The sequence below is a fragment of the Protopterus annectens genome, chromosome 5.part0 (assembly GCF_019279795.1).
Source record: "Protopterus annectens isolate FY-2018-M chromosome 5.part0, PAN1.0, whole genome shotgun sequence".
Taxonomy (NCBI): Eukaryota; Metazoa; Chordata; order Ceratodontiformes; family Protopteridae; genus Protopterus; species Protopterus annectens.
In genome coordinates this window covers 1,795,877,750-1,795,891,003 of record NC_056735.1, presented here as the reverse complement: position 1 = coordinate 1,795,891,003, position 13,254 = coordinate 1,795,877,750, and the positions used below count along the sequence as shown (strand labels likewise).

Here is a 13,254-nt window from a genome sequence, read left to right as displayed (position 1 = left end):
ATGTGAAGATTGTGGTGTGTTTGTGGGTGTAGGTTGCTTGCGTGTCTGCTTTGGAGTTCTTTGTTGTTTCCGCAAATTTTTATTTAGAGCCTCCAAATATGTCTTTATGTATCTACGTGTGGGGTTCGCATTTGGATGTATGATGGGTCTATGTGCAGTAGGTGGTGTGCTGCAGGTTGGTACCTTCTCCTCTTGACTGCCAATTCCAGTCATGACTGGAGAGAGCTTTGCTTCAAGTTTAGCTATGTAAGTGCATCTCTCGCAGGGTTTGGTGTTTTGTGGTAGGAGGAAAGGGTTGTCTGTGTACATGAAGCAGTTGTGACATTGCCTCAGGATGCCCAAATTCATCAGGTGCACAGGAAAACCCGCTGGGAGCTGGATCTTGGACATGCCTGAATGGGTTAAGGAACTTGTTTTTTTGGGGAGAGTAATTTGGCTGTTCTCTACAGACAACTGTCAGGGATCTAGTATTATAGATTATATAGTGCTTCTGACTCTTTTTGCACTAAGTGCTAGTCTAAAAGTACTGATTTCATTGCTAAAACTGGAAGAACTGGCTAGTACCAAGGGAAAAACTGAAGAGCAGACTCAGTGGAGCCAGGGATAGTTTAACCCTAGCTAATTGCCACTGTGCAATGCGCAAAACCGCGCAAATGCGTTTTTTAGATCAGAAAGATTAAAGAGATAGAATTTAGCCCAAAATGGCCAATAAAACTACAGTTTCTGGGCAGAAACCACTCCTCCAAGGACAGGTAGGCTGTTCAGAGCTCCCCACTCTCACTGGTGAACAAAGAAACTTCCCTTTTGCCCAAGTAAGGTATGGCCAACACAGAAGCTCAAACACAATCCAGGTATCAGCAGGTATCTAAAACTGGACTTTTCTAGCTTAGTAAGGTGGGAAAATAGCAAAATTTTTTTGTTTTTTCAGGAAAAACAGTAGAAACAGGTAACAAACAACTTTTACAGTGCAGTAATGGCTGTCACACTTGAGTGGGAAGCCAGAGACAATTAAAAATACAATTTACAGCATAAATGACTTTAAAAGGTGCAGGCACAAGTAAATGCAATTTTCAGTATAAAATGAGCATTTTGAGAAGCAATAAATGCCAGGAAATGAGTGTTTAGGTGGAAATAGCAGTAAACAGCAAGAAAAATCATGTTGCTCTTCCACTGGGCTTATGTGCATATATTACTTGTGAGTAGCAGGCCCAACTACAGGTTTGTCCTGTACCCTATCTTTGGTGTTACATAAAACTTCACCTGTAGTTCTGTCATGCAGTTATTGAGATGATATAGTAAGGTTCAAGAGGACTTGCAAATTGATGATGTTTACATGCTTGACTGTTTAGTCTATGTCTTAACTCTGCAATTGGCTGACCCCCCCCCCCACCAATTATTTTTTTCTACATTGTAGTCACAGAGGATTGGGATAGACTGTAGCTTTCGCAGCTCTGAACTGGACTAAGAAGCTAGAGAATGAATGAATGAATGAATGAATGAATGAATGAATGAATGGATGATCTTAAGACACCCACTTTGAGACCGTTGACCCTCTTGAAACCACAGCTTTTAATTTTGACCCCCTCCTCAAATTGCTTCCCTGACCACATTGTTTTAAATGTGCAACACATGACAAACAGTTTTCCACTGTCCATTAAAAACATAGGTATTTTTTAGTATTTTGTACACTTAATCGTACCCCTCAATCGTCCTGATTTTCACAGAATATCCAAATGTTTGCATCATGTTCTTGTCTGCTCCTCATAAAATTTGTGTTTTTTTCCGTCAAATCATTGAAAACAGAAATCATAAATAATGGCAGACATTTAAGTTTCATATTTCATATCAGTCAGAAAGTTCATACTAATGCAAAAGCTTGGCTGGCTTTGTCCGTTTTTTTTTTTTTTTCGCTAAGGCTTTGCTAGATTTTTTCCTCATACCTCTCAACTGTCCAGATTTTCTTCTTATATTTTTGGTTTCTTCCTCATAAAAAATGTGTTTTTTTTTCTGGATTTCTTATTGCAAATCAATGAGGAATTAATTCACTAAATAATGACAGGCATTTGAGTTTTAGATGTCATATCCTTCAGAACATGCATGTTAATGCATTGATAACAAAATAGCTTTTATTCTAGCAGCTTTAAAAGTTTGTAAAAGCAATATTTAAAACCAGTACCTATTTGGGGGGTTTTGCCCCTCCCCATTATTTTTGGTTTTGTTTAGATTTTATGTGCTAAGAAGTTGAGATATATGCTGTTCCTCATAAAATTTATGTTTTTCTGGCAAATCGCAGACGATTGACGTCACTAATTAATAACCATATCTCTCAACCTCTTACAGCAAGAAATCTGGACAAAGCCATAAATAAAAGTGGGACAAAGGCCCAAAAATAGGGACAATTTTTAAATATTGCTCTTACAAACTTTGAAAGTTAATAGAGTAACAGGTTTGCATTGTTTTAAAGTTTCTGGATGGTATGAAGTCTGAAACTCAAATGTCTGTCATTATTTTCTGACTTCAGTATTTAATGATTTACCAGTAATTTGCCAGAAAAACACAATTTTATGAAAAACAGACCAAAACTATGAGACAAAAATCTGGACATTCTGCAAAAATCTGTACAATTGTGAGGTATTAAACACACATTTGAGTTTCAGACTTCATATTCTTCAGAAAATGCATGCTAACATAAATCCCGTTATTCCATCAACTGTTTATAAGAACAATACTTAAAATCTGCTTCTATTTGTGCTTGTTCCCCCATTATGTTAGGCTTTGTCCAGATTTCTTGGGCTAATAGGTTTGGCGGTATGCATCTAATACATCTACACACACACACACACACACACACATACACACTAGTGTCTGCAGTATATGTGTAGCAGTATCAGTGTGTGCGTATTATATATATATATATATATATATATATATATATATATATATATACATATGTATATGCGTATTATGTATATGTATACATAGGGTATACATGCATTTTCAAATGCCCAAAGTGGGACATTTTTTGTAGAAATGTCAGACTCTATAGGGCAAAACATGCCCACGGCCAGTACAAAGGACAGAACTTCACTTTTTTGCCTAAATAAAAGTGCAACACTTTAGTTACTTATTCTGTTTCTTATAACATTTAGGTCTTTCAGATACAAAATAAATGTTTTATGCAACTATTAAAGAAAATATAGGAAATATTTTTGGTCCTAAAATCGCATGACATTTGCCATTTTTTTTCAATTTTTTGCAGGACACAACTGCCAAAAGAGGGACTGTCCCTCGCAAAGTGGGACAGGTGGTAACATACGCATACATAACACGTTTCTTTACTTCTCTTTTTTGTTTGCAATCAGGTTGTAAAATCAAAATCACCAACAGAGGATGCTATATTTCAGATTCAAAGTGTTTATCAGCATGACCCTCAGTTTATTATCGCTAGTACTTGTTATAGTGGTGGATTTGTTTTTTGAGCTTTGCCTAAAAAAGGTACTATGGGGGTGGCAAGAGCCTTAGCCAGTATCCTGAATCCCAGGGGCGACAGGTGCAAGCCATCTCTGGCAAAGCATTGAGGCTTGTTGAGCATGTCATTCCAGGCAGACATATACTGGATCCCCTTTGAATGACACCAAAAACTTAGCCAATTGTTGAAATTTATCATTTTTTCTTTGTACTGTGGTATCATACTTGGTGAGGGTAAGATGCTACTCATGGCTAGGGTCATACCTGTCTTGATTACATAATCAGAGAGCTCTTCTATGTCCCTTTTCATGTAGTCCAGGGAGGTATGTCTCAGGTCATTCACACCAACGTGGACAATGACAGAGTCGTATTTGTACTTGTTGTGGAGTGACCTGAGTGAGTGGGTAATGTGGCAGATTCTGGCGCCCGACAAGCAACTGACAGTGACTTTCTCCTTATCCAGCCTGGTGAGAGGGACATCGGTGTGCCTGACTATGGAGTCATCTATTACAAGTGTGTTAGGTATGGTGTTTTGCCTTAGGGGCTGTGGTTGTGCGGCACACTGTTTTTTGTGGTTATGTGATGATTGTGGTGTGTTTGTGGGTGTAGGTTGCTTGCGTGTCTGCTTTGGAGGTCTTTGTTGTTTCCGCAAATTTTTATTTAGAGCCTCCAAATATGTCTTTATGTATCTACGTGTGGGGTTCGCATTTGGATGTATGATGGGTCTATGTGCAGTAGGTGGTGTGCTGCAGGTTGGTACCTTCTCCTCTTGACTGCCAATTCCAGTCATGACTGGAGAGAGCTTTGCTTCAAGTTTAGCTATGTAAGTGCATCTCTCGCAGGGTTTGGTGTTTTGAGGTAGGAGGAAAGGGTTGTCTGTGTACATGAAGCAGTTGTGACATTGCCTCAGGATGCCCAAATTCATCAGGTGCACAGGAAAACCCGCTGGGAGCTGGCTCTTGGACATGCCTGAATGGGTTAAGGAACTTGTTTTTTTGGGGAGAGTAATTTGGCTGTTCTCTACAGACAACTGTCAGGGATCTAGTATTATAGATTATATAGTGCTTCTGACTCTTTTTGCACTAAGTGCTAGTCTAAAAGTACTGATTTCATTGCTAAAACTGGAAGACCTGGCTAGTACCAAGGGAAAAACTGAAGAGCAGACTCAGTGGAGCCAGGGATAGTTTAACCCTAGCTAATTGCCACTGTGCAATGCGCAAAACCGCAAATGCGTTTTTTAGATCAGAAAGATTAAAGAGATAGAATTTAGCCCAAAATGGCCAATAAAACTACAGTTTCTGGGCAGAAACCACTCCTCCAAGGACAGGTAGGCTGTTCAGAGCTCCCCACTCTCACTGGTGAACAAAGAAACTTCCCTTTTGCCCAAGTAAGGTATGGCCAACACAGAAGCTCAAACACAATCCAGGTATCAGCAGGTATCTAAAACTGGACTTTTCTAGCTTAGTAAGGTGGGAAAATAGCAATATTTTTTTGTTTTTTTCAGGAAAAACAGTAGAAACAGGTAACAAACAACTTTTACAGTGCAGTAATGGCTGTCACACTTGAGTGGGAAGCCAGAGACAATTAAAAATACAATTTACAGCATAAATGACTTTAAAAGGTGCAGGCACAAGTAAATGCAATTTTCAGTATAAAATGAGCATTTTGAGAAGCAATAAATGCCAGGAAACGAGCGTTTAGGCGGAAATAGCAGTAAACAGCAAGAAAAATCATGTTCCTCTTCCACTGGGCTTATGTGCATATATTACTTGTGAGTAGCAGGCCCAACCACAGGTTTGTCCTGTACCCTATCTTTGGTGTTACATAAAACTTCACCTGTAGTTCTGTCATGCAGTTATTGAGATGATATAGTAAGGTTCAAGAGGACTTGCAAATTGATGATGTTTACATGCTTGACTGTTTAGTCTATGTCTTAACTCTGCAATTGGCTGACCCCCCCCCCCACCAATTATTTTTTTCTACATTGTAGTCACAGAGGATTGGGATAGACTGTAGCTTTCGCAGCTCTGAACTGGACTAAGAAGCTAGAGAATGAATGAATGAATGAATGAATGAATGAATGAATGGATGATCTCTTAAGACACCCACTTTGAGACCGTTGACCCTCTTGAAACCACAGCTTTTAATTTTGACCCCCTCCTCAAATTGCTTCCCTGACCACATTGTTTTAAATGTGCAACACATGACAAACAGTTTTCCACTGACTCATTAAAAACACATGTATTTTTTAGTATTTTGTACACTTAATCGTACCCCTCAATCGTCCTGATTTTCACAGAATATCCAAATGTTTGCATCATGTTCTTGTCTGCTCCTCATAAAATTTGTGTTTTTTTCCGTCAAATCATTGAAAACAGAAATCATAAATAATGGCAGACATTTAAGTTTCATATTTCATATCAGTCAGAAAGTTCATACTAATGCAAAAGCTTGGCTGGCTTTGTCCGTTTTTTTTTTTTCGCTAAGGCTTTGCTAGATTTTTTCCTCATACCTCTCAACTGTCCAGATTTTCTCCTTATATTTTTGGTTTCTTCCTCATAAAAAATGTGTTTTTTTTCTGGATTTCTTATTGCAAATCAATGAGGAATTAATTCACTAAATAATGACAGGCATTTGAGTTTTAGATGTCATATCCTTCAGAACATGCATGTTAATGCATTGATAACAAAATAGCTTTTATTCTAGCAGCTTTAAAAGTTTGTAAAAGCAATATTTAAAACCAGTACCTATTTGGGGGGTTTTGCCCCTCCCCATTATTTTTGGTTTTGTTTAGATTTTATGTGCTAAGAAGTTGAGATATATGCTGTTCCTCATAAAATTTATGTTTTTCTGGCAAATCGCAGATGATTGACGTCACTAATTAATAACCATATCTCTCAACCTCTTACAGCAAGAAATCTGGACAAAGCCATAAATAAAAATGGGACAAAGGCCCAAAAATAGGGACAATTTTTAAATATTGCTCTTACAAACTTTGAAAGTTAATAGAGTAACAGGTTTGCATTGTTTTAAAGTTTCTGGATGGTATGAAGTCTGAAACTCAAATGTCTGTCATTATTTTCTGACTTCAGTATTTAATGATTTACCAGTAATTTGCCAGAAAAACACAATTTTATGAAAAACAGACCAAAACTATGAGACAAAAATCTGGACATTCTGCAAAAATCTGTACAATTGTGAGGTATTAAACACACATTTGAGTTTCAGACTTCATATTCTTCAGAAAATGCATGCTAACATGAATCCCGTTATTCCATCAACTGTTTATAAGAACAATACTTAAAATCTGCTTCTATTTGTGCTTGTTCCCCCATTATGTTAGGCTTTGTCCAGATTTCTTGGGCTAATAGGTTTGGCGGTATGCATCTAATACATCTACACACACACACACACACACACACACACACACACATACACACTAGTGTCTGCAGTATATGTGTAGCAGTATCAGTGTGTGCGTATTATATATATATATATATATATATATATACATATGTATATGCATATTATGTATATGTATACATAGGGTATACATGCATTTCAAATGCCCAAAGTGGGACATTTTTTGTAGAAATGTCAGACTCTATAGGGCAAAACATGCCCACGGCCAGTACAAAGGACAGAACTTCACTTTTTTGCCTAAATAAAAGTGCAACACTTTAGTTACTTATTCTGTTTCTTATAACATTTAGGTCTTTCAGATACAAAATAAATGTTTTATGCAACTATTAAAGAAAATATAGGAAATATTTTTGGTCCTAAAATCGCATGACATTTGCCATTTTTTTTTCAATTTTTTGCAGGACACAACTGCCAAAAGAGGGACTGTCCCTCGCAAAGTGGGACAGGTGGTAACATACGCATACATAACACGTTTCTTTACTTCTCTTTTTTTGTTTGCAATCAGGTTGCAAAATCAAAATCACCAACAGAGGATGCTATATTTCAGATTCGGAAGGAATTCAGATAGCTGAACTTATTCAATTTGTGATATTCTAGGAATGACTTAAGTTCAATTACCTAATAATATAAGAATCGCGGCTAAGTATAAGAACCAAAAAACATTGTCGTGTGTTAAAATTATTGCGCTAACAAGGAAACAACTTGAAGAATACACTCCGCACCGTACTGTCACAGGATAGCTGACTCACAGCTCGTGTCACTAGACTTTTTTTTTTTTTTTTAAACAAAGCGAAACACTTGTAGACCAGGTGTAACAAGCTCTAGCCACCTTTAATTAAAAGTATCTTCATTTCCTTTTTATGACGTGACGAAGTGACGTCGACACGGTGCCATCTCCTGCGGGTTTGAGTAACATGGCGCCTTCTCATTTATTGAAGTGTTGTCAAAAGGTTTTAGCGTGGATTCCTGTTGTTTTTATTGTGCTTGTTGTTTGTTGGTCTTATTATGCTTATGTAGTGGAGCTATGCATCTGTAAGTATTATCTTTCTATATGTTTTCAGTTTTTCTATCTATTAATACGAAGTGATTTAGATTTGGCATACTGCATAGCTTTCTAGTCCCGTTTACAAATGGGCGTAACATTTTTCTGTTAATGTAGTAGCTTTGCCACCAAGATGTACTTTCTAAAGAACAATTTTTATCATGCATGTTTCCTACGGGGTGAATAAGATGTTTTAAATTTAAATGCTAGCTGAAACATAACATGTCACTTCAGTAAAGTTTTACAGTTTTTTACTCTGTATTTGCACTACGCCAGGAACAGTTTTGATTTGCTTAGTGTATAGTCTTAAAGTTTGATGAAAAGAAATTGCAGATCTGTTGAAGCCTCTGCGTGACTTTTACGCAACTGTAATTGTGGAGTTTAAATGAACACTGACATGCTAAAGTCGCTTGTAGTGTAAAATCACACCTGTGAACCTCTTAGAGCATTAAATCTGGGTTAAAGCCTAAATGATGGCGGTGACAAAGGTCCGAAAACAGGGTCAGATTTTAAATATTGCTCTTATAAACTTAGAAAGTTGATAAAAGAACAAGATGCGTGTTTTGCGTGCATTTTCTGAAGGATGTGAAGTCTGAAACTCAAATGTATACGAAAACTATTTAGTGACTTCAGTCTTAAGTGATTTGCCGGAAAACACACATTTTATTAAGAACAGACCAAAATCTGTAGAGTTGAGAGGTAAAATATTGCAGTATATGAAAGTGTTATTGTAAGTGGTAAATAAGAATACGCTCTGATCTGCAACATTTAATTTGATAATGCCCAAGTGATTTTGTCTGCTTGTAGCTGGTGATCCTGTTTACCTTATAATGCCAGGACGATTTATGTTGATTTTATGCCTTGTGTGGTGTACGTTTCTGTTTTTTTTTTTTTTAGATGGAAATATCGATTTTTCTGGATGTAGGAAAAGCAAGCTGTTGGGAAGCACAGTACTTGTTGCTGTTTAGTGTTCTACTTTACCTTGTACAGCTGAAGATTTATTTTGGAGGTTGTAATGGGACTACCTCTGACATGTACTTTACGAAAAGCTGTAGTTCATAGTGGTCAGTTTGTTTCCTCAAATATGAAAGCTTATCAGGATGGGACACCTCTTAAACGTCTGTTTTTTTTTTTTTTTTTTGTTTGTTCGCATTTCAGATCTGTCTCTTAATCCCTCCTAAAACCGGTAACATTTGGAGATAAGGTTGTGAATTACATCTAATATACAAGGACAATAATAGACTTTTGTTTATTTCTCAAAAAGTGTATTAATTCTCATGTTCTTATTGTGAATGTTTCCAAGTTAATAAGGCTAATGTGTTAAGTGTCCCCGGTTATGTTAAGAACTATGCAATGAGGCAAAATGTTAAACATTTACAGTAACATTACCAGGGAGCTCCAAATGTTTTAAAAATTGTTTGTGTGCTTCCGGTTTGCTTTGTTAAAGAGCATATGATTTGTTGCGTGATGGTTTTTTTTTTTTTTTTTAAGCCTTGGATTTTTCTTAGAAATTTTAAGGTTAAATGTCTGCCAAACGGTTTTGATGTGTAGTAAGGAATTTCTATTGTAGGGATCTGTTCCTTGAAATGAAATGTTACAACTGGGAGCGCTATATAGTTAAGATACTGCATGTAAATGGGTGACACCTCTTATACCCTGAGTTTTTAACTTCCTTCACTTGATTCTCAGCCACGTTGTTGTTGTCTTTCGGCTTTTCCCGGTTAGGTGTCGCCACAGCGGAACTCCGGTCTGCTAATGATTGGCAGTAGATTTTTACGTGCCGAGTTGCCAGCCCAGACGCACAACCTTCAACGAAGGTACGCCCATTCACGCATCTCCGCCACCTAAGAAACATTATCATTGTTTTCCAACGGGCCTCACATGTTTGCCAAAGGAAGTGTTTCCTGATACCTGGAAATGTTGTCTCTGGCAGGAATGCTGTGTATTTAGTTATCTTTTTGGAAGTTTGTTGCTTTGTTATTAAATAAAATTGATAGTGTTTAAGAATTATATTGGAAGTCTAGAATAATTTTCAGTTGTAGGTGTGCACTTCTTTGCCTGGCAGCTCAAGTGCATGATCTGTTCATGTGACTTGCTTGGAATACTCCTCTGGAAGTGGAAAGGCAGGGATTCACATATGAGAACTGTAAAATGAAGTTTGTTTCACAGCTCATCCCGTCAACCCTGTGCATTATACTGTACAACAAGTAGTTATTAGTAGTTGCAGGTGTGGTAATAAGGTTGTTTACAGGCTAAATTACAGTTTCAACCGACACTTGTGAAAACTGAAGATAACACTTACTAGTTTAGCGCCAACACTGGTCTGTAGATCTCTTTTGTCCCATACTTCTCGTTGAGTATTGGTCTGCAGTTGCTAACTGTAAAGTTTCTTACTGTAACCCATAATGTCTTAATATTGCTGTGCTTGTGCGCACACACCTTGTGCCAATATATATTGTGTAATAACTTAATGCAGTTTTCTCAGTGTATTATAGAATTCTCTATAGACAGTGATTCAAACTGTTTTGAATACTGTGGGATACCTATATGCCATATTCATCCTTTGGAAGTAGGAGATAGAAATCCCCATGCGAGGGCCCTTTGGATTGTTTGCTTCTGCTGCAAGTCCTCAGTTGCTCTTTCAGAGTTGGGTGGTAAGAAGCAGACCAGCTTGATGGTCCTGTGGGTTGGCTTACCTTTTCTCCCACTAGAGCACCCACTTGCCTTGTTGTGGCTTGTCTGAACTCCACCTTATACTGCCCTTTGAGGGGAAGCATGCCTCTGCACACTGGATTTACTTGAGCCTCACTGCGCATCTTGCACATAGCTGTGTGGGTTTTAATAAGCTTGAACTTCATAGGTGTCACCCATATTGTGAGGCCACTTTCCTGAATGAACAAGCTGGTAATGGCCACGGACTTTCATCCTCCCTTGCCACATGTTATTTAAACACAGGTTGCCAGAGACATGGTTAGGGCATTATCTCTCAATGCAACTTTTAGTTTAGACCATTTAACCAATTAATGTACAAGTAAATTTTCATTTATGTTGTCATGTTATGGTACCACGCCATGAAATATGTAATATAATTTGTTTTAATATTTAATGCTTATTTAGTTGCTTAACTCGGGCAAACTGGGAGCACTTTCTTATTTGCACTGAGTCATACTGTAGACCAGTTGAGATGGAGGGAGCCAAACACTATACCCCTGACAACAGGGGCAGCTTGTTAAAATTTCAGTGTCTTAATCCTTTGCATTGCCGGGCTGCTTGAATACTTTGCATATCATGATTGCAGTGGTCTTTCTTTCCATGGGTCTGTATTGAAAATGGATTTTGCCTATTGGGCATATGTTAAGCAAAACATATAAAGAGCATACGGGCAGAGAGAAATGAGCATAGCCCGCCATGTCTCATTCTACATTTATTATGGCCTCTATGCTGAGTTGGCTTTACTAGCCATATTAAAAAAAAAAAAATCTGTAAATTTAATAATTTGTCAACTGCAGTTTTAATGGTGATTTTTAAGCACTTTGTCTGTCCTTTCTCTGTTGCATCAAAGGTCCATAATTGCATGCTTGGTAGCTATACCTCTCAACAGTCCATGTTTTTGGTCTTTTCCTCATAATATTTGTGGTTTTTGTGGCAAATCACTGAGATGATCTGAGGATTGAAGTCACTAAATAATGGCGTACATTTGCATTTCAGACTTCAAATCATTCAAAAAATGTTTTTAAAACAAATGCTATTGTAGCAACTTTCCAAGTTTATAAGGGCAATATTTAAAATATGTCCCTATGTTTGGGCCTTTGTACCCCCCCCCCCCATTTTGCAGGCCGTTGTCCAGGTTTCTTGCACTAAGAGGCATGTTGGCAACATGGTGGTTTCACTGTTATGTTGCACTTTTAGCGTTTCCTATTTGAACCTTGCACAGCACGAGGAACTTGTTACAGCAGTTTTTTTTTTTTTTTTTTTTTTGTTCGGGATTTACAAAGAACTGGGGTGGATCTTCAAACTCCAAAAACAAAATATGGTATTTTTGATTTTGGATTTACTGTGTTGTACTTGGAGAAGGACCCTTGTCTAGTACTGTGCTTTGATTTTTTGGATCTTCAAACTGTTGGTTGGTGGGAGTCAACAAAACTTTTTATAACACATTTGTACATGTGGCTATTTATGTTTTGATCAGTTAAATTCTCTTACACCTGTCCATTTCACATATTAGTATACTTGTTCTTTAAAGAAAAAATGAGCCAGCAACTGTAAGCTGTAACAAATATCAAAATATATTTATTAGATTACATAAAAGATCAAAAAGAACAGACCGGTTTCGGCTAGAAAAATTTCTTAGCCAGTGTTGAAAACAGAAGCCTTCATTTGTAAATTTTAAACACTAATACAAATTAATTGCATACCGTGATTGGATGCCTCATAAATATTAATTTAGTGCAGATGGATAAAGTCCACCCGGTTTAATGATCCAGTTTTTCTCTTGCATCCAATATAGAGTGCCATCCTGCTTTATTAGATCTCGCCCAATATTCTGTCAATCATAAAATTGAAAAAGGCTGTTTGGTGTTTTGTAGTATCCTTACACAGGACATTGCTAGTTTTCTTGTGTCTGATGTCACTTAGATGCTCCGAACTCTGCAATCTAAGTGGCCTGGAAGTCTGTCCTATGTAAAATGCAGAACTGCATGAAGCCAAATAAAGTAGCCAGTCACTGCTGCAGTTGGCAAAGAAATCGATATCAAAAACCACACCACAATTTCTACTGGAGAATTGTTTGGACTTGGTGACCTTATTGCATTGACCACGGCATGCATCCAGTCAGTCTATACCCTGAGATTTTGTTTGAATGCTATCTGCAAAAGTGTGGCCGTATGTTGGGGGGATTTCATCGTTTTTTCCTACTCGCGAGGTTGCTCATAGTTCGAGTATATGGCAATCTGGGGCCCATGCTGTACAGCTCTCGTGTTTTACTTGTTCCATCTACTATGAGGATTATCTTGTGGTTTGCAACCTCTTTTGAAGCCGATACGGGACTCTGGTAAACCTTTTTTATTTTTGGTTTATGTATGTGCCATTTTTTGACCGGCTGCTTTAAACGGTTTGTACCTTCTGCAAGAGAGATTCCTTGAAGGCTAACTTGCATTAGCACTATTGCTGGGTTTTTGTTCTGTATTTTCTATGATTGGTTTGTGATTACTGCAACAACAAGGAGGATGTTGAACTTCTAATTTAAACTGCTTTTTGTGATTTCATTCTGCTGAGGGTCTGTATTTGTACGGATCGGTTTAATTTTTGTTTTTTTCATCTGG

The 13,254-nt window shown here is 37.5% G+C and overlaps 1 protein-coding gene across 1 annotated transcript in view; it reads left to right on the top strand.

Moving 5' to 3' along the window:
- The first annotated feature begins 7,775 nt into the window (after positions 1-7,775).
- The window catches only part of ZDHHC20 (zinc finger DHHC-type palmitoyltransferase 20), a 1,600,692-nt gene continuing 1,595,213 nt past the window's right edge, over positions 7,776-13,254 (top strand). The window contains exon 1 of the mRNA XM_044072039.1: positions 7,776-7,923. Within this exon, the coding sequence (XP_043927974.1) occupies positions 7,806-7,923 (118 nt within the window). The 5' untranslated portion in view covers positions 7,776-7,805. The remainder of the gene's footprint in view (positions 7,924-13,254) is intronic.